The sequence below is a fragment of the Gymnoscopelus microlampas genome (assembly GCF_963454915.1).
Source record: "Gymnoscopelus microlampas genome assembly, chromosome: 7".
Taxonomy (NCBI): Eukaryota; Metazoa; Chordata; class Actinopteri; order Myctophiformes; family Myctophidae; genus Gymnoscopelus; species Gymnoscopelus microlampas.
The window spans coordinates 13,862,102-13,885,470 of NC_139944.1; the positions used below are offsets into that span (position 1 = coordinate 13,862,102).

The following is a 23,369-nucleotide window of genomic DNA, read 5'->3' on the forward strand; positions in this document are numbered from 1 at the left end:
TCGACCAAAGGTCAAACTCAATTCTAACTACAAACCTTCAACTGTTTAACAATTTAAATGGAATATCGTGGAAATACAATGTTCTCATGTTTGAAACGATACCACACTATCCATGAGTTTCCAGTGTCCCACGGGGCATTGAGGGAATTATGGGCATCACTTCATGTTGTCAGTCATTCAATTCACATTCCTACAGGAAGTGATGCCCATAATTCCCTAGGAATCTATCTATCTATCTAGATAGATAGATTTATAAATGTAAATGTCATGTAAACATAATTTGACTACCAAACTATTGTTCCTCTGGCAACCAACCGGTCAACCAAGCAATCACAGCGACGGACTGGACTGTCCTTTCCGGGTCCTTTCAGAGCATGGGACATTGGAAACTTTTTCCTTAGGCAGGATTGACAGCAGTGTTGCCATGTCCGCTTATTATAAGCGACTTTGGGCTTGTTTTTCTGTAAAGTTGCTTGCTTGCTTGGTAGTTGCGGGTTGCGATTTTTTGGGCTTGTTTCCAAAGTGTACATACTAATTTAGACGTATTATTATTTAAACCAGTGGTTCTAAATATTTTTTATGAAAACGTTTTGTACCAGGGAGCATTTATGTTGTTTAGAAAGTTTCAAAAAGATATTCCGCATTTTATTTCATGATTTTTTGAAAATAGCAGATCTACAAGCTCACAATGTGAGTTTGTAGATCGGCTATTTTCAAATGCCAATGCATTAGGTAGGTAGTGCTCATGTGTCCTAGTTGTTTCTCTTGGGCATGTTTTCCTAGACCCGGTTGCTTATTTCTCTCACAAACCCCGGCAACATTGATTGACACCTTCTCCGTCCAATGAGAGCAGAGCAGAGCGGGGAGGAGGTGGGCCGTCTTGTTAAAGCGGTAGTAGTAGCAGTTAGTTTCCCAGCAGAGACACACAGACGTTGGACTGTAGTGTGTTTGTTATCTGTAGTTTGTCTGTACTTTAACGGAGCAGCAGTCTGTTGTCAAGCGAGCCGGGCCGTCTGTGTTGTTATGGAACTGGATAAAATGGACGAGAACGACTGGAAATACCACGGAGAAGGAAACAAGAGCCTGGTGGTCTCACACCTGCAGGTCAGACCACCGCTAGCATGGCGGCTAGGCTAAACGCTTCGCTTGTAGCTTGCCCGGGTCTCCGTCCGTCCGCCCAGGAGGACTGGGGCTGCCGGGTGAAACGTTATATTATTCATATTTCCCAACGACGTATCGAACATATAAAGGTATTTACATGTTGCTACGAATGTATGTAATAAACACGGGGTGATATAACGACATTCCGCTCGTGAAACGACTGTTTAAATCGTTTTTTGTTGAAAAGCCTATTCAGAATTTCACACTCAATAACACGGCAGCGCGCCCTTCACTGCTGCTGATCGGGAACGCGCCTCTGTGTGAAATTCTGAACCAGGCCGGTCAACAAAGCCGTTGTATTTCACTGCGGAAGATCATTGCATATCAACATCACCCCGTTTTTACTACAGACATCTGTATGAACATGTCGGTAACTTCAAATATGCGATACGGTGGTAGAAAATGGGTAAAAACCACAACTTTTCGCCAGGCACCCCCATTCCTCCTGTAGAAGGCACGGCTACAGAGTCCTGGAGCCACAGCGACGGGTGAGGGCAGAGACTGGGCTAGGCCAGTGGTGGAAAAAGTACTCGCCTTTTTTACTTAAGTAAAAGTATCAATACTGCAATGTTAGAAGTACTCTGTAAACGTCCGGAATTCAAAATGGACTTGAGTAAAAGTAGTAAAGTATTGGTATCAAAATGTACTTAAAAGTACCCAAAGTAGAAAGTACAGAATGCAGAATGTCCCGTTTCACAAGTTCTTAAATGTATAAACTTATTTCGAAACTAGCAGATCTAGGAAATTGAATGTGTCTATTGAAATGTTGTATTTTATTGGCTGCTTTAAAAAGCTTTTCTGTACCTTATGTTTTTTTAATGCTGAATACTGCTGCAGAAAAATCCAATAAACAAAGTTAAAAAAGAAAGAAAAAGAAACTAGCAGATCTACGAGGCCTCGCATCGCGACGCATTGTGAGCTTGTAGATCTAATAGTTGAAATGTATATAGGGCTGAAGAGGTTAATGTATGTTTTGTAATAATAATCAAAATCTGCAAAGTAACTAGTCACTAAAGTTTTCAAATTGTAGTGGAGTAAAAAATACAATATTTTCCTCCGAGATGTAGTGGAGTAGAAGCACAAAGTACAGACAATTGGAAAAACTCCAGTAAAGTAAAAAAAAACTCAAAATTGTACTTAAGTACAGTACTTGAGTAAACGTACTTAGTTACTTTCCACCACTGCGCTAATAGGCTATGCTAACTTGTTGTGAGTTTATTTGAGAATGTTGTCGTGGCTAAACTTTATGAATGAACGCAGAATGTCGCTCTACGTGTCGCACGGTGCGTGGCGCCCACGACGTGTCGCAACATGAACGCTGACAAAAAGTTGCCAAAGTGATAAATGGCAGCTTTTTAAAGAGCTCAACTCCCTCTGTCTGTGCGTGTGTGTGTGTGTGTGTGTGTGTGAGGGGGTTAGCATGTTAGCTCAGCATTAATCTAGCGGCACATCCTAGGATGTAAACGCTCTGGATTATTCTGTGACGTCACATGCAGGAATTGTGTAGTGGAAAGGCCAGTGTTGCCAGGTTTTGTGAGAGAAATAAGCAACGAGGTGTATGAAAACAAGTCCAACTATATAGAACGAGTAAAATCTGGTATTTCCCCCTGGTAATTTGGGGGTCCTTGACTTGGAAATGTTTAAGAACCACTGGTTTAAACATCATTAGTTAACAAGCCCAAATAAGCAACTACACTCTAGAAACAAGCAAAAAAAAAACGATTTTCACAGAAAAAGAAGCCTAAAGTCGCTTATAATAAGCGGACATGGCAACTGTGGGAAGTGCACTCAAAACAGACAGAAAACGACGTATTTGCAACCGATGAAAAGCACAGACATCTGTGAGGAAAGGTTGTTCCTTTTCCCCCCATGTTGGAATTACATTATTGTTTTTTAGCAGCGAAAGGTCGTACATGCGCTTACGGTGATGTGACGTCACTGACGCAGCCTTTGTGTTTATTCTAGCCGTTAGCTTAACACGTCGAACTGCTAACGTCATAACACTTTATTCCTGGGTGAATTCCTTCTAAATTGTTTTCATGTTTTCAAGTTGTTGTTTTTTTATGTTTTGAAAAGAGCATATTTACAAGCAGTAGGCCAAGTATAAAGTAGAGCTTAAGCGGTTAAAAGTATATTTTGAGTAAAAATATCAATATATATATATATATAGAATGACTGATCATTTCCCCGGCTAACGTGGATAACTTTGTCAAGTCTTTGAAGTGGATTTGAGTTAAATGAAATCTGTGACACTGAAGGTTTCATGTTGAGTCAAACTTGGGTTTTGCCTTGTTATAAAGTGAACAAAGCCAGTGATTCTGACAAGTTCATGTGAAGAACCACCAAACTGATACGTATCATGAACCAGCCCCCCCCCCCCCCCCCGCCCCGGCTTTCAATGGTGTGGCGTTACTTTCTCTTTCTATTATATAGGGCCACCACAGACCCTATTTGAAATAATGTAATGCCAGGGACCCCCATCAAAGAAGATTTATGTTGTTGTGCAGAATTGTACAACTGTCTACTCTATACTGTTGGTGGACTGGAGAGAGTGAAAACTTTGATCTATAAAGCAATTCTCGTGCATTATCTCACTGGGCTCTAACTTATAGCCGGTGAAATAATTGTGACATTAAAGTGCTCCTCATTTTGCTGAAGTTAAGAAACACTATGGTTGAATGTACGCGGCAGTGACCAAAGAGAAACGGCATGAATGAATGAACAAAAACACAAAGTGACATTTATGAGTCACAGTGAAGGAATGGATTTGTGATACTCTAGCGTTAACACCTCACATGAGTCACATCCCCCAATGCTGGTACATGACACCAGCATGACTCAGTTAGCATAAGTACAGTGCCAGTGTGCTAGTAAACCTACATTAGACAGAAATCAAGGTGTCCTAGTTAGATCCTTGTCTTATACTGTAGACCAGTGTGTGCCGTGAGAAAGGAGAAGGTGTGCCATGAGAGTTTGGGACATGGGACAACAATCACACTTTTTTTTTTTACTACACCAGTATTTAGTTTGTGTGCACTCAATTCAGAGGTAAATTCTATACACTAAAGAAATATAAATGTATACAAGCACTTTCAATCTGGCATCCCTATTTTGGGCATGTAATTGACATTTTAATAGAAAGTGATAGTTTTGGTCAAAACAAAACGTTTTTTGTTAAAGGGTAAAAGCACACATTTTTGATAGTATGCACTGCGAGTGTTTGTCAATTAATAACCAGCAAATACATTTTCAGGTGGGTTGCACATTTTCAACTTATCAGGAGAGAGTACCCATTTATCAGCTTCACTTTTATATCCCAATTTTGTCTGCTCATTTCTTTCAAGTCATCACTTGAAATGTCACTTTATCCTGTATAAGTTCTCTCTCCTGATTGGATGAAAGTGGTATCCCGGCCTGATAAATGCATTTTCTGTTTATTAAAGATTAAAGAGCTGGACAGACAGGTAGACCTCTGTTACTGAATTAACACTATATTATAGCAATGATTGTTATAACAATATATAGTTATTTAACACTTATTATAACAAATGAATATCACTTGCCCTACCTTTTAATACCCCCATAAAGAATAGTAATAATAATGTCACAATCCGACACGTTTTTGTTATGGAAATAACAAAAACGATGGAGCTTGCACAATGATGAATTTCACCCTCTGTTTTACACCTCTAAACCTATGATGTGACAATGAAGTTGATTCTGATTGTGGCTCACAACTTGTGTGCTTATAGATCGGCTATTTTCACTAGGAATACAGGTGTGCCCATTGGTGTGTCTTGACAAAAGTTTGAAAACCACTGACCAGCACAGTATGATGAGACCATCACAGCTGTTTATGAAGACTTTCTTCTTGTTTATAAGTGACTGTCTCTGCCTCCCCTTCGTTAAACTGTCTAATAAAGTAGAACATGCACAGCCACTCATCCAGTGACTCACATTGTCTCTCCTGTCAACAGCATTCCAGGGTTCTACGGTTACTGAAACACTCCACGGAAGACTCTGAAAACGCTCCCCAGGTGAGAGAGAGAGAGAGAGAGAGTGTGCATTTGTTTGTTTCATATGGATATTGAACCTTAGCGTCCCTATTCTGGGGTGAACGTGAAAATAGCCGTTCTGCAGTCTAATCTCACCTATTTCTACAACAACAATCAAACAATACTGTGATAGTGTCCCCTTGCATACATAAAAATAGCAAATCAAAATGGCAACATTGTGTGGACTTAATTTAAATAAAATAAAGACCAGCTAGCATTGTGGCAGAGTCAAACTGTACTACTTTGAACCTGTTGCAGTAAAAAACAAAACGACAAGGAAGGAAACAAATAAGGAATGGGAACACGGTGGCACTTTCCGGTAATGATACAGTACGGTTAGACTTGTGGACTAGAGAATGTGACATGCCCAACCCTGGTTCTTTTCAAGATGGTGCAAAAATGTCAGCTTTTTGTGGCTTTCGTTTTGCTCGTAGAGGTGTGAGAACGCGGCAACTGGCCCTAAACACACTCTCAGAAGGAACACTGCTACATTAGTGAACTCACTGAGCTAGACATCCCTTTCCTGGCACTCATGAAGATGCAATATGAAGACATTCATGATTATCCCTATACTATAAATGAACCATGAAACCATTATGTAACAGTTTTATCGCAATAAAAGATAAAATCTCACCCCATGATCCCTAGTCGTGACCAAATTAATTTAGCCCGATCTGAGTCATTTAATATTCAGTAGCTATCTGCTGACGCTGAATCCTGATAGGAGCTTTATATCGTCTCTGTCTGCTGGAAACCTCATTTCCCAAACTGTTACTTTTTAGGATTCAAAAATGGCAAAAGTAGCAGATCTACAAGCTCAACGTGCGTCCGTCGCGCCACATTTCAAGCTGGTAGATCTACAACTTTTGATACTTCAGTGTGACGCTGTAGTTTGATCATGTAGGCCGTTAATTTACGAAAAGTTAAAATATGGAGGTTTCTGCCCGACAGCAACGGTATTTACCTAAGTTATACAGCTTGCACATTCCACACTGCCCAGTACATCAGGGAAGTGAATAGTTCAGTACTGGCTAGCTGATCCTGTTCTTGCAACAGAAGTGTATTCTCTCTCGGAGAATGGCAAGCATCCATCGATTGGTCGGGTTTCAGCAGAAACTGCTTAGTGGTTTCACTTTCCCCCAATGCAAAGTGGTCGTTCTGCTGAACACAACAACGTTTGAATGGTGTTTCTAGGATGAACACAGACAAAGTATTGTGTGTTTGTTTCCCACGTGCTGATGGGAGCAGAATGGGTCTGATCTTTAAGAAGCTAACTTCCAAGCCCATCGCACTTTGTTTATGGGACCTAATGCCTGTTTTATACTTGGTTGTGTACCAAAAATAGCAGATCTACAAGGTCACAGCTTGTGGATCTGCTATTTTTGTTTTATGCGCGACACCAGGGCGCAACTAAATGTAAATCATGCTTGATAATAAGCAAACTTCACTGTCTATTCATTGTGGAATACATTCAAAATACTGTAGCTGTTACTTCCAGCACGTCCATCAACAGCTGATCAAAGCAAGCCATTCACGTTGTGGATAAAATATATCATTTGGTGCCCTGACAGCAACGATATGATGGCTTTAAAATAGCGTAGCCAGATGAAGATTGTGAGTGACATCACTAGTTATTACTGTTATTTTAATTGTTTTTGTTACTCTATCGGGAAGCCAACCAGCAGTTAGCTTACTTATACCAGGATGTGCAGAATGAATATCGTTGCTGTCGCCTGTCGGGCAGGAACCTCTTATCTCGATATTCAAACTTTTTGTGTTTTTTCATAAAGGAACGCCCTACTTGATCATACTAGAGCGTTACACAAAAGTAGCAGATCTACAAGCTTGAAACATGGCGTGAAGTGACGCGTTTTGAGCTTGTAGATCTGCTACTTTCGCTACTGCTACGACGATATAAACATTATCTTAGTATGGAACCACCAACCCAGGAACTCAGTGGAAGTGCCTTGCTCACAGGGTTTATAAGATGATGTGAGACACGGTCTGGTGACTGCGGTTCTGCAAGATTTAATGTATGCATCACGTGTGTTGGTCTCTGCCTTTCTTTCTCTTGACTGTCTCTCTCCTTGTCTGTCTGTCAGACTACAGAACAGACTTACAGACACATCCAGAACATTGTTGACTTCAGTAAGAACGTCATGAGGCCTTTACTGGGAGACAAGTTCGTCCACAGTGGAGTAAGACACACACACACACACACACACACACACACACACACACACACACACACACACACACACACACACACACACACACACACACACACAGCATGAAAATACCAGTAGTAATAATGAATTGGTGTATCTTAATAACTTAATTTTTTTTTTTACTACAGGAAGTGGTCAAACTGCCTCTCGAGTTTGTCAGACAGCTGTCAATCAAAGTTCAACATCAGAGACCAGGTGAGACGGCTGTTCATACATACTCTGTTTAATCTACTTTTACTTTATATTCTTACTCCATACTCGGTTGACTCCGCCGTGTTATAGAAATATTCGCTATGGCAGTGGTTCTCAAAGTGGAGTCCGGGGACCCCCAAGGGTCCTTTGGGGGTACCATATTGATAGTTTGTATAAACCTATCCACACATGTTACTGACAAGTTCTGTCTTCTAGAACAAAAACTGGTTATCTTATAAACAGATCGCTACTAGTATGGAGCCTGCATTTACAAACTGTAAAAAATACATTTCACATCTGAATTGGGAAATTATAGTTACAACTTATGGAAAAAAAGTTGTAAATATACTCATAACAAAACATCCTCTAAATTACTGCCAATTGTTGTAGATGTGTATGATTATATTGTAGTTTAATGGTTTATAGTAGAAGTGTATAACAACGGTATACCATAATGTGTGTGTGTTGCAGAGTGGCGCTGTAACAAGGTGATGGACATCTACAGTGGCTGTGCTCTGTGCCTTCCAAACCTGACCTCACCTCCATACAACCTGACCACACACACACCACCTCTCTGTATAGAGATAAAGGTACCACACACACACACACACACACACACACACACACACACACACACACACACAGCTGCTCTGCCCCTACGTCCGTCCACCCACTCACTCACTCGGTGCGTGTCCTGTCCTTGGCTCTGTGTGTAAGCTCATTAAAGATAGAAAGTTGCATTGCCTCTGCGGCGGGTTGTTGCTGACTAAACCAGAAAACAAGCATGTGCTGTTAGGAAATAGTTTGCATTCGAGGCAAATTAACAGGGAAAGGCAACATCTACGAAGCAAGCCCATATGCAGGCGTTGCTACAGAGCAGTGTTGACAAAAAATGCCAACGCAACACAAGTAGCAATGTACCCGAAGGACCGGCACGCCGACTTCTATGATGAATGATTAGAGCTGTGTGACAGTTCCCCTTTCAACAACACTGGAGCTTTAAAACAACATGGCCCAGTAAATTGTTGATTTAAGTGCCGTGTCCTGTTTATGGCCCAGCAGCAATTACTCAAATCTAAGCTGATAGAGAGCTGAGGAATCAGACAACAGAGTTGTTCTCACATTGATTCGGACATTACACTGACTTAACTCAATGGAGCTGGAAGCGTAAAGTCCCTTGCATGTCAGGTCCTACTGAGTCAGACGTTTGCGTTCACACATGCAGCCTCACTTGTCTAGATAACTTCCATGTTAAACACTGCATGTGTGAATGAGGCTACTGTCTGCCACACAGCACATGCTACTGACCTCATTATAATGTCATTACAATGTTATCTACTAGCTTCTCTGTCTGTCCAATCCCTTAAGACAGGAATGTGTTAACCATTTAAACCCTCTATACTTAGTAAACAAATACTTAGTTGATTGGGTTTGGCCCTGTGTTTGGTCAACACCTTTCCCCCTTGTACACCAAATCTCTTTGCTGTAAATGGTGGATCTACAAGCACACAACGCATCGCAATGTGTCGTGAGCTTGTAGATCGGTTATTTTCAGCTAATGTTTCCCCCAGAATAGGGTTGAAGTGGTTTGATAAATGAAGGTTTTTGTTCCCAGTCAGATGACATTTGACCAAGTTACCTGCACCGTGGTTCTGCAACACAAAACTCACCACTGTGTGTGTGTGTGTGTGTGTTTGTGTGTGCGTGTGCGTGTGCGTGTGTGTGTGTGTGTGTGTGTCTGTTTTGCATGTGCTTTGTTTTTCAGCCTAAATGTGGCTTCCTGCCTTCAGCTCGACACGTCAGTAAAGACATCAAAACCAAGATATGTCGCTTCTGTACTCATCAACACTACAAGGTAACTATACATTACATATTACATTGAAAGGTATTCAGTTACTGTACATATCACTTTGACAACCTCTATGCCCAAATGTTAACAGTACTTTATCATTGATGGAGACACACATTGCATTGCATTGCTGAGGTCAAATGGGAAGTGGGGGAGTAATAATTAAGCACAACGTATTTTAAATGTGGCCGTTATGTCATATGAAACTTTACAAAACATGTTCGGTGACTTTGTTGTTTACTAGTTGTAGGTCACATGATCTGCATTGACATAGGGCTTGTGTGTGTGTGTCGTCGTAGCTGTTCCTCTAGCCAGTGGTTTCTCAAACATTTCAGGCCGTGACCCCCAAAATAATTATATTTGATTTTGAACTGGGGACTCCCCATCCTGAGTTGAGGCATTGCATTTTGTTTCACTCGGTTCCACAGATAAATATTGTGAAAATAGCTAACCTACCAGCTCTTTCTTAGGTAATATTGGTTTGTTTACTGTGAGGAAACAATGTTGCACATTAAGCTCATCTGGGGACTCTCCCAAAATAATTTGGGGACCCCCCTGCGGGTCCCGACCTACAGTTTGAGAATCGCTGCTCTAGGCAGTGATGTGAGTCATTTGATTATGTATGGCAGGTATATTATGTTAGCAACAGATTGAAGTGACAGTGTTGTGTTTCTCCAGGTGGCCAACGGGAAGTGGAAGAGACCCAGTCTCTACTGCCCTCTAGACCTGTTCTCAGGGTACTACATCTACTATTACTTCTACTTTACTATTCCTGACACTTCTAATGCTATACTACTTTATTACTAATACTATATTACTCCTATTACTTATTACATATTACTTAATTACTAATACTATTACTACTACAACAGCACTAATATACTACTAATACATGATTTACATAAATGTATTTCCTTCCTAATTTGTTGGAGTTTTAACGTGTTTGTCGGAATGGTATCAATCCACTGACTGTGTGTGTTTGTTTGTGTGTGTGTTTAGGAACAAGCAGAGAATGTACTTTGCCATCAAACACTTGATAGAAGAACCACAAAATAACTTTAAAATATTCAAGGTGAGTAGAACATTCTGTCTGTCTGTCTATGTGTCTGTCTGTCTGTCTGTCTGTCGGCCAGGGTGCTCAAGGTATTCTCTCTGGCTCACTCTCTCTCTCTCTCTCTCTCTCAGGGTGGTCAGTGTATATACGGAGGTAAAGAGGGCAGTGAGGACTTCCAGGATTTGAATTCGCTCCTGCAGCACCTCAGACCTTACTTCCTGTCTGGAACGCCCAGGCTCAACGGTCACCTGGCCAACAAGGCTGTCCTTAATGACCTCATACAGGTAAAAGACTGTGGTTGTACTGGTCAGCTCCCAGTAACCAACAGTAGAAGACTGTGGTTGTACTGGTCAGCTCCCAGTAACCAACAGTAGAAGACTGTGGTTGTACTGGTCAGCTCCCTGTAACCAACAGTAGAAGACTGTGGTTGTACTGGTCAGCTCCCAGTAACCAACAGTAGAAGACTGTGGTTGTACTGGTCAGCTGTGCTGTACCCATATTTCACCTGCAGGTTAACCAGCGTTGAGTACTCTGTTGACATTAATTGTTATGAAGATTAATCACACTAATTATGATAATTAAACACAGGTGTTGGTGAATGCTCTGCTGAACACCGGAGGGGACGAGCGAGGGATGAGGTTGGAGAGAGGAGGAGGAGAGGGGCGGGGCTTCTGTGAGGCCAGCCTCCTCACCAGAGAGCTGATCAGAAACAGTAAGTCTGTCTGTATGTATGTGTCTGTCTGTCGGTCGCATTTCGAGCTTGTCGATCTGCTATTTTTGCCACTTTTGAACCCTGAAAAGTAACAGTTTTGCACACATGAGGTTTCCACCGACAGAGACGATATATAAATATGACCCATATTCTTGCATTTAGGATATTAACTTTTAGTTATATTCAGTTAAATTGATTCAATTCATTTACTGACAGAAAACATGATGTAATAAATTGAAACGGAATACTGTTGACCCTGCAGGTTGCCCAGGTCTCCCTAGAGACTGCGTTCTGTCCAGGATTCTTCACACTCAGATGTTGGACAGTTTGGACATCGAAGGTCTGCATCCTCTGTACCGCCGCCTGGAACAACACCTCAAACTGTACCCTGAAGACAGGTAACCAAAGCAACAACACCCACAAGTCTTAACCATAGCAACAGCACATAAAACCTGAACCACTGCAACATCACCTGAAACTCTTAAAGCCGGGCTCACATTACAGGAGAACTTGGTGAGATTTTAGGTCGGAAACTCCTCTCTCTCTACAATGGCCGATCGTTCAAGGCTGATCGGAAGCCATTATCCGCCCAAATGATGCTGTAGTGTGAGGGATCTAAATAAGATCCAATCTTAATCCTCCGATCTGCTTACAGACGATAGGGTCGCCCTGACAATTATCAAATAATGATATTTATCTGGTCGACTAGGTCTCGTCATCTGAGCGAGTGACTGAGACTACAAGGAGACAGACGTGAAGTGAATGAGAGGACTTTGGACATGGTGGTGGGTAGAAACAACCTGTTACAGGTGTGTTGGACAGCTGAGGCTTGTCCATAAGTGGCACGAAGACGACGAATGACTATATAATGATGATAATAATTGTCTTTATTGTCCCTTCAGGGATATTCATCTTCACAGTCTGTTTCAACAGAAAACACTATAGCACAAAACGACATGGCACATAACATAACGCCAAGACAATACACAAAGTCCCCAAAATACACAAAAAACATCCTACCAGTGAGGCAGTTTAATGCCGCAGTGGATGAAGAGGCAAAACTCCTACTAAAACTGACGTTTTCCCATTTCAAAGTTCTGTATCGTCATCCAGATGGCATGAGTTTGAAATGACGATGTAAGGGATGTTCATGTCATTTGCTATTCTGAGTGCTGAGTGCTAAACGCGTGATGACTGTATTGTTCATATCAGAAGTTGTGGGTAGTTCTTGGATAATCTTGGAGGCAATACGGCTAATACTGAAAAGTTTGTTTTGGTTTGAGATACATTGAGGTACAATGTAGTGAAAAAACGGAAAGCAATAAAACAGAACAGGTTGTATAATGCTTTTGTGCAGTTATAACAGAAGGTGAGGGGCAACAGACAACTATCTTAAAGCAGCACTATGTAACTTTCCTCTTCTATCCCTGATTTGAACCCGGTTTCCTGCGCAAGTGCTGACAATGACATTTTTACCATTGAGCTAATAGAGCCGGCATGCTAGCTGGGAATAAATTGAATATTGACCATCTAAATGACACAATCTAAATGTCTCGGTAGAAGAGCAGGGAGACAAAATACAACTGCCCCAATAAGTTATATTGTATTAACATACTCTACCGTACAGATTGGATAAAATTACATTTTATTAATAAAAAAAAAGTTACATAGTAAGGCTTTAACCTACGGATAACATGTCTTCCCAGACTTCACAACCGTTCATCCGTTACAACAGCAAGTTTAACATTATTTACATGGGCTTTCACATGTGATCATGTGAGATGAGATCAAGTGAGTTTGCCGCGATTCTCAGCCAGGCACAATATTCTTCATAAACTCCTGTAATGTGCCATTATTTTAAGATCTTGTGTGTGAATTAGAGTTGGGTCGATTTTACGGTTTCCCTACCAGCACCCCTGGATCCCCCAGGGGTCCCCAGACACCACTTTGAGATTTAAAAACGATGGCATTCATAAAATCGTTGTCCTAAAATGTTGATGTCCTCACAAGTATAATAGCATACAAACGTGTGTGTGTGTGTGTGTGTGTGTCAGGAGTCGTCTCCAGCTGGATGGACCGTATAATACAGCCTTCTTGGAGAGGATCCAGAAATGTCCTGCTGAAGACGATGGCTCTATAGATTACGCTGCAGCCAAGGTTTGACTCTACTAAAGCACTATAAACTACACTATAAACATTTACACTCTGCACAACACTATACACATTTAAACATTGAATCCTTTGTTTTGCTTGTTTTATTTATTGGCACAACAAGTTTATTTGTGTGTGAGTGTGCAGAAGTAGAGCTACCATTATGGCAGAAGCATAAGGGGCTGCGTAGTTTCTTTACATTTTTTTGAGTGGAGGAGCGCTTTGGACTCAAGCACTTCTACAAGCTTGCTATTTCTGTTCAAGGTGACAGACCTACTGCTAACAACAACTATCTGTGTGTGTGTGTGTGTGTGTGTGTTGGGGCACAGGTGCATCAGTACCGTGTTGCCATGACGGCAAAGGATTGTTCCATCATGGTTGCCTTGGTTCCCTGTGGCGAGGACGAAAGGTGAGCAAGAAGATGACATGGGCATGATGGTCTCACGTGGTCAGAGGCCTACCGACAGGTCTGATGACATCTAAAGTCAATGTAGACGCCATTCAGAGAATTGCATTCCATTGCAGAACCAATGCAAATAATTTAGAGCGGTCCTTCATATTGGGCAGATTGGCTGAAAAGCAACAATACTTATTGGCAGCTAACAAACCTAGCTGCAACGCTGTTCAAGTAACTTCACCAAATTTTAGACGTCACCAGACATATTGCAGCAGTGTTAATTTTGTCTTAGTCTTTTGAATAAAATTATCCATTTAGTTTTTGTCACATTTTTGTCATCTGAAATGTTTTACTCTAGTTTTAGTCAACTAAATATAAGATTTTTGTCGACTAAATCTACAGCTGATTTAGTGGACTAAAGCGTCTTTTGGCGGGCCGTGATGGCGTCGCAATACCTGATTTAAACTTAGACAAGAGCAGATCTGCAATTTTCGGAGCGCAACACCCAAGCATAACACACAACCAAGCATAAAATGACTTAGTTTCAAGCTTGTAGATCTGCCACTTTTGATGCTTGTGTGTGACGCTGTAGTATGATCAAGTAGGGCGTTAGAACATGGAGATAAGAGGTTTCTGCCCGACAGCAACGATATATACAGTATATAAATAAAAGGAAGGGAGATAAAGAATCAGTGCGGAGTGGTACAGTATGATTTATTTGATCTGATACACCTTCACCTCTTGTCTTTCTCCTATTCCCTCTTCTTCTTCTCCTCCTCCCTCCCTGCCTCCAGTCTGTCAGGTCAGATGAAAGCCAGAGACCTCCTGTGCTCCTCCAGGTCTTCTGCTCCTCGTTTCTCCTTCTCCATGTCCATCCTGGACCTGGACCCCAAGCCGTTCGACAGCGTCCCCCGCCAGCTGCTCCTGGACCACCAGATCGTCTCCTTCTACCTGAGAACCAAGGATCCTCTGGACAGGGAGCCAGAAGAAGACTGCTGCACCCTGCTCTTCCACCCCGTCTGAAGCACCGATTCGCCAACAAAAATAGCAGACCTACAAGCTGGCAAAGCATTCGCTTTGTAGGTCTTTCGCAAGCTTGTAGGTCTGCTATTTTTGTCACACGATGACACGCTGTGTGACGTGTCGCGGATGCGGCACGATATCGTGCGTCTGCTATTTTTGCGACGGGGCATAAATTAGGCATGAAAAGAACCTCCATCGCTGCTGCTAAACCACCCCGGTCCTCCATAGACAGACAGACGGACGGACGGACACACGGAGGGCAGCCATGTGAAAGTGGCAACCTGGAATCATCTAGAGATGATTCCTACAACAACCACAAAAACCAACAAGTAATGAATGCTAAATAAATACGATAACGGACATTAATAAACTGAGGTCAAGTGTGTGTGAAGAGTTCTACTGTTGGAATGAGGAAAACAAATATCCCCAGGACTTCCTGTTACAATCTTCACACTGCTGATGTCTGGCCAATGAGAGTTTTTTTTTTTGGCTAATAGGGTGTGGTACCAGGAATGGGGTTGGTGGTACAGGACTGTAGGTTTGAATGACACTGCTTCTACGACCTCAGTCGGATGACGTCTGCGGGGATCGAACCTACGACCACCTTGAGTGAGCCACCGCTCGCCTGGGCTGTGGGGTCAGGTCACCTGGGGGATGGGGGGGGGGGGGGGGGGTCACCAGTACCACTACAACAGGAAGTAATGGATCGGAAACCAAAACTTGACCCTTCCCTCACCACGCCCACCTGTCAATGCAGGAAGCCAATCGGAGCTCACAGAGGGCCGATCTCATTAAGATTTCCTGTTTTTTTTCTTTTGTCTGATTTTTAATATTATTTATTGGAAATGAATGGGCTTATTTTTTTCTCTATTTTTTTTGTTTTTAAATTGGAGCACTGATTCGCCTCCTGGATCCCTAACGGGGCGACGACCCCAGATCCTAATCTGACACCGCCTCCTCTACAGTGTCCATGACAACACTGTCGAAGGTGGAGTAATGACAAAAAAAAAGTATTCACTGTTTCTCAATGTTTGCCTAAAGCCCACCATGGGTCCAAAAGGACACTTTGGGGTCTGTAACTCTGAGAGTGTATTATTATTATTTTTTGAATATCTTTGGACCCTAACTGTAAAATTCTCAGTGTTCATTTAGTAAACAGACCTATGTGGGGCCATTTGGACCTGACATTGAGAACCATTGACCTAATGAGTGAAATAACCTTGACTTGTGCGTATGTGATGTCATTTCCTGACCTCAGCCATATTTGGTAAAGTGATTGTAGGTCCGGGTCGTACCAGAGCCATACATTGACAAACTTCACTTCCTGTTTATGTTTTTAGTGCACTATTCTGTGTGTCGGCCATTTTGTCACACTGTCCAAATTCTAAGGTCATAATATTTAAGTTTTTTGAGAGCACCCATTTCTTAACTTTATGTTGAAACATGGACGCTGTTGCTAGCAGCGTTTGTTTACATATCATCACCATGGAGACGCACCAGTCATGGAGCACAACACTTGAATCCAACATGACTAGTGGGAACTAAAACCGCCAAACTGTGTGTTTGTTTGTACTTACAATAAAGATGGCGAATCATCTAGTGTCCAATCCGGCGCACCTTGCGGTCTGCTTCAAACAACTTTATTGACATTGTCAACCAGTAGGTGTCCTACCTGGCGCCAGAGTCCACCTCCAACCACTGTAGATGAACTAGTTAAATGCAGTGGTGGAAAAAGTACTACAATTCTTTACTTAAGTGAAAGTACCAATACTGCAATATAGAAATAATCTGTTACAAGTAAAAGTACAAAAGTATTGGCATCAAAATGTATTAAAAGTACTAAAATATTTGAAAATAGCAGATCTACAATCTCACAACGCGTCGCGATGCAGATCTGCTATTTTCAAATAGCCTATTTATAAAATAGGGCTAAAGTGGTTAATGTATGTTTTATAATATGATTTATATCTGAAAAGTAACTAGTAACTGAAGTTTCCAAATAATTGTAGTGGAGTGATAAAAGTACAATATTTGCAAAAGTATTGGAAATTGGAAATACTCAAGTACAAATACTTCAAAATTGTACTTAAGTACAGTACTTAAGTAAATGTACTTAGCTACTTTCCACCGCTGGTTAAATGTATATACTAGTCTTAAACATAAAAATAACCCTTTACTCATTGAAATAAGTCCAGGATGGTAGCTTTAATTATGCTGTGTGAGTGGAGTCAGACGGACTCTTGACTCTCTGTTGGAGTCATGCTCAAGGACACGCCATATAGCGGTTGTGGGGATTGAACCGGTGACCTTACACACAGGACACCGTATTTGCAGCTTTTACTTACACCAAAAAGATGTCAGAAAACGGCTGATCTACAAGCTTTCAATGTGTAGCGATGCAATACGCTGTGAGCTTGTAGATCTGCTGTTTTTGCTAATCGCAAGGCGAAGTATATAGGGCTTAAAGCCCTATGGGTTGAGCTTGCATGACAAACAAGTTAACAGAGGCATGTGTATTTTAATTCAAACGGTAAAGGCAAATGTATTATATTTTTTTAAATCAAACTGATAACAGTTGCTCAACAACCATAGAGTGAATTGTGGTCCAAGTATGTACTACATGTTGTCTCTGTCGGGCAGAAACCTTGTATCTCCATATTTAAAACTTAATATTTTTAACAGTTTTGGACATGTGAGTTTTCCACCGACAGATTATTGAAATGCATTATGGGTGGGGGGAATGAGCGCCCTCGAACATATTCCAAAATATGATCTTTGAATTTGTCCGCTTAAACAATGGTGGAGATCCATAATGGTGCACTAAAACATAAATAGACGAGCGGGCGTCCTCTCTGCCGCTCAAAGAGCACAAACCACTCCCTTTGTGTTTTTAACGTAATAATAGGTCAAACAAATACTATAGTATTTAACAGCATAGTATTTATGATTAACGTAAATACTATGCTGTTAGTCATGTACCGTAATTTTCGCACTATAAGCCGCACCTGAATATAAGCCGCAGCAGCTAAATTGAATGATTTGTACATATATAAGCCGCACTGGACTATAAGCTGCGGGTGTAAAATCCCTAGATTTAGGAGGTCCCCTAGTGGCCGTTAGCTATAAAAATCCATAGATAAGCCGCACCGTTATATAAGCCGCAGGGTCGAAAAATGGGAAAAAAGTTGCGGCTTATAGTCCGAAATTTACGGTACTAACAATACTTTTGGGCAATACAAGAGACGTACTTTTGGAGTCAACTTTTCTGTTGCTTTTCTCATGTAGTTCCTTGCTTCCATTGGCCTTTAGGGGGCAGTGTTTAACACCTTGAGTGTGAGGGGGACACTGCATAGAGGTATTCTAATAATGATGTTATTAATATTGTGGGAAGAGGTTGACAGTTAGACAGGTAAGCAAGCAGACAGACAGAAGCTGCTACTCTGCTGTGTTTTGTGCCATAAGTGCTTGTTGTGTGTTGGTTGTGCGTTTGAGCACATTTCTCTCCTGCACAAGGGTGTGTGTGTGTGTTAGTGCCTACATGTTCTGTCATGGCTGTGTGTGTGTGCATGCAAGAGTGTGTTGATGTTTAAACTGCTTGTGTCCCACAGTTCACCTTTTAATTCCTGTGTAAACTATAACAGGATAGATTATGTAACGTTCAGTAATGCCTCCATATTGTCAGGTTTTCTCCAATGCTTAATTTATACTCCATCCCACAAAATAATAGAAGATATACAAGATCACAGTGCGTCGTGTCACGACACACTGTGATCTTGTAGATCTGGCTATTTTCTTCTTATGACAGAGTATATATCAGGCATCAGTGTCCTTAATGACTCGATTGAACAACGTTCTCTCCATGTTGTTGTTTATAACAGTGATTCTCAACCTTTTCTGTTTCGGGCCCCACAATATAGAAAATGCACACGGCCCACTCATCTGACCCCTTAACATGGCAACCGAACGTTAAGTGGTCATATATGGGTGGGCCACGTGCAATTCCTTCAGAGCATGTTTGTGTTAATGATCAATTGATTGTGTTCCGGCTTGGATCAATGGAACTAACATAGTATAATTTCACTTCCTGTTTATCAATATATTGTTTTATTTTCAAGGTTTTAAAGAAAGAATACCATGAAATGTATTTTACATTATTTTAAATTGAATATGTTATATTCTCATTAAAATATTTAAAAATATATATTTGGGGGCCCACTTGCAAAACCCTCACGGCCCACCAGTGGGCCCCGGCCCACAGGTTGAGAATCACTGATTATAATGAGGAAGGGACACGGAGGTCTCCACAGACTACTGCTAGTTCTCCTATCAGCTAGTTCAGTGGTTTTCAGACTGTCAAGGACCCCCATCTGAAAAGAGTTTGTGCCAGGGTTATAGTTTTACATTTTGATGTTATGTTAACACATTTTGCTGCGGTCCCCACCAGACCCCACTTTGAGAACCACTGAGCTAGTTCATGTTATTCACCTGGTATCCAAGGACTGAACGGATCCCTGGTTGGAACACTACAATGACAACCCTCACAACCAGGTGTCTAGCAGCTCTGACACTGCTGTGCCTGGTAGCTAGCAGTACTGCAGTCTGATGTTCTGCTGCTTTTCTATCCTAGTAGTACTGCTGGTTTTCTATCCTACCAGGACCTCTAGTACTGCTGGTTTTCTATCCTACCAGGACCTCTAGTACTGCTGTTTTCTATCCTACCAGGACCTCTAGTACTGCTGGTTTTCTATCCTACCAGGACCTCAGGCCTGTCATACCAGGTGAATATCAGCAGCTTATTGGTAGCAGTAGTTTGTGGCACTGGGCTGTTGTGTGTGTCCATTCTCTGCTCAACTTCCAGTTTGACACTTTTAACTGGTAACACTTGAGACGTGTCCCTCTGTCTCGTCTACACATTCTCACTCCCAACTCATAATAGGTTGACAAAGAACACAAAAACACACAAGAAAACATTTTAAACAAGACAGTTGCGCCATCAGACCTTTGGTCGGATGTTGCCTGTGTAGGACCTGGGTGCGAGAATGTGTTGATCTTGCCTGTCACAACGTACGAGGCATTGCTAAAGCTAAGTGCATTATGAGTTTTGATGACCAGGTGGACTGGGTCTAAATGAGTCCCTGATCAGAACGCAAACCAGCACCTGTCTGAATGTTCTCTGTGTGATGATCAGGTTCGATGCTGCTGCTTCCTACCAGCTTGTTTACTAAACAAAACGTCAGACTGGGCACCTTAAACCAAAGCGAAACTTTACAACCAAATAATGCCACCAGTTCACGATTGGAGCTGAAAAGTTGCTTTGAGGGTGGAGAGACAGGCACACAGAGGGGCCGAACCACTTATCTCTTCTCCTGTGTTCAGCTGATTATGTCACAGGAAAAGATCATGATATAATGGACCGTAGTCTTGTTTATCAGGGTCACATGAGGCTGTAACAGTCTTGTATGCAACTTGTGGTTCCATTGTAGCTACAGTAGCATGCAATAACTATAAGATGTGTATGACCAATGTTAACAATAACTGACGATGCAAGGGGTTGTGGAGAAGCCATGATTTCTCCCAATAATAATAGCTGGATAGCTAATCTTATGAGTTGACTAACTTACTTAGTGTCAGAGTTAAAACTCGCTGTACAGCAAAGTAAGGTTGTCTGTTGAAATGTCAAACATAATTCTTGAGTGACATAATGAAGAATGTCTGCTGACTGCATTCACACAAGGACGGTGAGACAAGAGCACATGCAGCATCTGGGTCAGGAATGAACGCTGTTAGTCCTTACGTCCTCTGTATCCTGGCTCAGACCTTCTGCCAGTCTAAACGCACTGAAGCGTTCAACAGACTAAACCTAATCCAAATGGATTAGACAAGATCTAAACCAGGTCCAAACAGACTTAAACTAGATCCCAACAGTTTATATCTGACACAGTCTGTTAGGGTCTAGTTTAAACAATCTTAACCAGATACAGACTGAACCATATCCAAGTAGGCCAAGCCAGATCTAAACAAACTAAACTAGATCTAAAATGACTAAACCAGATTCTGTCTTATCTCTACTCAAATTGCATCACCTCTGGGATACAAAGAGTTAAACACCGTGTGTGTGCGTGTGTGTGTGTGCATGCAGTCATAGGGCTATGAAGAGCCAAAAAGAACCTTGAAATTAATTCTGCTGTTAAGAATTCAGATGAGACAAAACTTTATTTAATCCCTAATGGGAACATTGGTTGTTTTAAGTATAGTACTTATCTTTAGTGTGCTAAATTTAAGTACTTTTAACTCCTGAAACGACCAGGTCATCGTTGTCTAAATCTGTCTTCTCTCCTCTAGAATCCTACCTGAGTCCGTAGGAAGGATTAACCCTTAATTTATACAAGTAGCCGATGTGCAAGCTCACGAGTCGCATGGCGACGTGTCGTGACCTTGTACATCGACTACTCTCGATAACTAAAGTATAAATGAGGCTTAAACAGGAGAGAATCACAAGCACTGGCATTAATAAGAAGCTTATATTAACTGCTGGTGTACGTCTGTATATAGCTGAGAGAAATAAAAGACTGTAATATTGATGAGAAAAGTACCTTATTTCAGAATACAAATGGGACGTTGCTGTCTGGCATTTTGTATTTAAATGATTTATTTTTCTATATCTTTAAGTTGTTGGTAGCGAAGTCAGAGCGCTCCTCCGCTGGGCGCTCTGGCGACCGCAGGAAGAGAGCAGAGTCGTTACAACAGAGCTGTTTATATTCAATAAAAATGATTTTTAAAACAACGCTTCTGCCTTTTGTTGTTTTTATTTGAGATTCGAAAAATGTCGACATGTTATTTCTATCATTGTGAAAATGCCAGTTTTACTTAAAGGGGTAAGTGATATTTTTTGGTAAAATAATTAAGTTTGTTATAACTTGGTTAAAGCTATGTATTCTGATAGTGCTAGTATAGAGTTTGTTCAGAACAAGGGTCTCCCTCTCTCCTGCTATTTAATAAACAATATGTTCAGGTGGGTTGCCAATTTCAGTTGATCAGGAGAGAGTACCATTTATTAGCTTAGCTTGTATAATGCTCCAGTTCCAATTTTGTGTCATTACTTCCAATTATGTCTCCTATATCCTGTGAGTTCTCTCTCCTGATTGGATGAAATTGGTATCCTGAGCTGAAAATCTATTTTCTGTTTATTAAAGAGCTGGAGAGACGGAGATCCCTGTTACTGAACCTTATTTGGGCCAGTGTCCCCTATCAAATATTCAGGTCCCTTACCAAGCTTTTTTTTTTGTGTTGCTTAAATAATTTGGACCGTTGGTGTGTGATTATGTTATTATTAGCCTACTTCCCAGGGAGAGATAAAAAGCCTGTTGCGATTATACGTAGAATTGTATATTGATGTCAGGCCCGGTCACATCAGGCCCAATATGGTCAGTATCATGTTTTCATTGATTGAATACTTTATTAGTCAGAAATGTAAACAGCACGAGGTACAGACAGACATTTGGGCTAAAAGGATAACACAAAAAAGTCCTGGGTACTTGTTTCCATTGTGGTCCTATGTATTCAATTAATCGTAGCATAAAAATAACACCAATACATATCAAGAAATGTAAAACACTATGGGCCCTATTTTCGCCGGTGCCTTACCCATTATCCCTTCACTTCTTTGCTAATATTTGTTAATATTTTTAAAAACATTTTCAAATAGTTCAACAAGCCGATCTACATCGACACGTTGTGAGCTTGTAGATTGGCTATTTGAACTATATGAACTACTAGAGTTTCGGGGGGCTACGCCCCCCTCAACCCCAGCCGCGCACGAGGCCCAGCGTGGGCGCGTGTATATTGGGGTACCCAAATCGCCGGAGTAAAACTGTGGAAAAGTAAAAAAAAAGAAAAAAAAAAAATTAGAAGAAATTATATTTATTATGTTGCAGGGGGTCCACAGGGGGTCCGCGGACATCCTGTGGAGTGTTGGGACGCGCGGGGACCCCCCTGGAACATTGCGGACCCCTTCGGTGTTTTTTTTTTTTTTTCATGAAGGTGGTTGCTTGTTTCTGGCGCTTGTTTTTAGAGAACCTGCATGCCAACCTGGCAACCCTCATGTTTACCCTTAGCACATGGAGTAACGGTGCGCGCTGTAGTTGTTTTCCACGCTGGCGCTAATGAAACACTAAACGGAGAAGCTTATGATTGTGAGGTTGAGCGTGAATGTATTAGCATTGTAGTCACCTGAATTGAGCGTGGAAGCAAAAGACACGGTGAAGGGGAGGTGAAGGAGCCGCTTGTGTTGTTGTTTTTCTGGCGTCGGAGAGAGCTGCGGAGTTTCAATGGCGGCCGTTCGTGTTGTTTCGGCGAAACCCGTCGCCGTTCGGTGTCGGTGGTGCGCACGCTAAACGGTAAGAAAGTGATTCACCTTCCGTTTTGTCCGAAATGTGGTGAGTGTAATAAAGTATGTAGCGACGTGGAAACTGTGGAGTGAGCAATGATAGGTGCCCTACGCCACCCGTAAATTGTGAAAGTCGGCCGTGGCTACTGTTTTCGCGACAT

At 41.6% G+C, this 23,369-nt stretch overlaps 1 protein-coding gene and 1 long non-coding RNA gene across 2 annotated transcripts; one reads left to right on the forward strand and one right to left on the reverse strand.

The window, feature by feature from the left end:
• Positions 1–911: 911 nt before the first annotated feature.
• ippk (inositol 1,3,4,5,6-pentakisphosphate 2-kinase) lies at positions 912–17,364 on the forward strand. The gene is made up of 14 exons (XM_084063362.1): positions 912–1,104; positions 5,139–5,198; positions 7,319–7,414; positions 7,573–7,639; positions 8,108–8,226; positions 9,402–9,491; positions 10,164–10,222; positions 10,485–10,557; positions 10,671–10,823; positions 11,128–11,251; positions 11,514–11,649; positions 13,306–13,408; positions 13,732–13,811; positions 14,594–17,364. Exons 1-14 carry the CDS (start codon positions 1,024–1,026, stop codon positions 14,820–14,822), a joined length of 1,470 nt encoding a protein of 489 aa, XP_083919488.1. The 5' UTR covers positions 912–1,023; the 3' UTR covers positions 14,823–17,364.
• On the reverse strand, positions 15,630–21,598 carry LOC311049630. The gene is made up of 2 exons (XR_014601212.1): positions 19,548–21,598; positions 15,630–19,514 (listed from the first exon to the last, which is right to left on the reverse strand). It is a non-coding gene; the product is annotated as an uncharacterized lncRNA (long non-coding RNA).
• Between the last annotated feature and the right edge of the window lie 1,771 nt (positions 21,599–23,369).

Bases quoted from the DNA above. Each gene is read 5' to 3' on its own strand.
- ippk (XM_084063362.1), top strand. From the start codon at position 1,024: ATGGAACTGGATAAAATGGACGAGAACGACTGGAAATACCACGGAGAA. The intron at 10,824-11,127 runs GTAAAAGACTGT...AATTAAACACAG, and splicing joins TCCTTAATGACCTCATACAG to GTGTTGGTGAATGCTCTGCT. The intron at 13,812-14,593 runs GTGAGCAAGAAG...CCCTGCCTCCAG, and splicing joins CCCTGTGGCGAGGACGAAAG to TCTGTCAGGTCAGATGAAAG.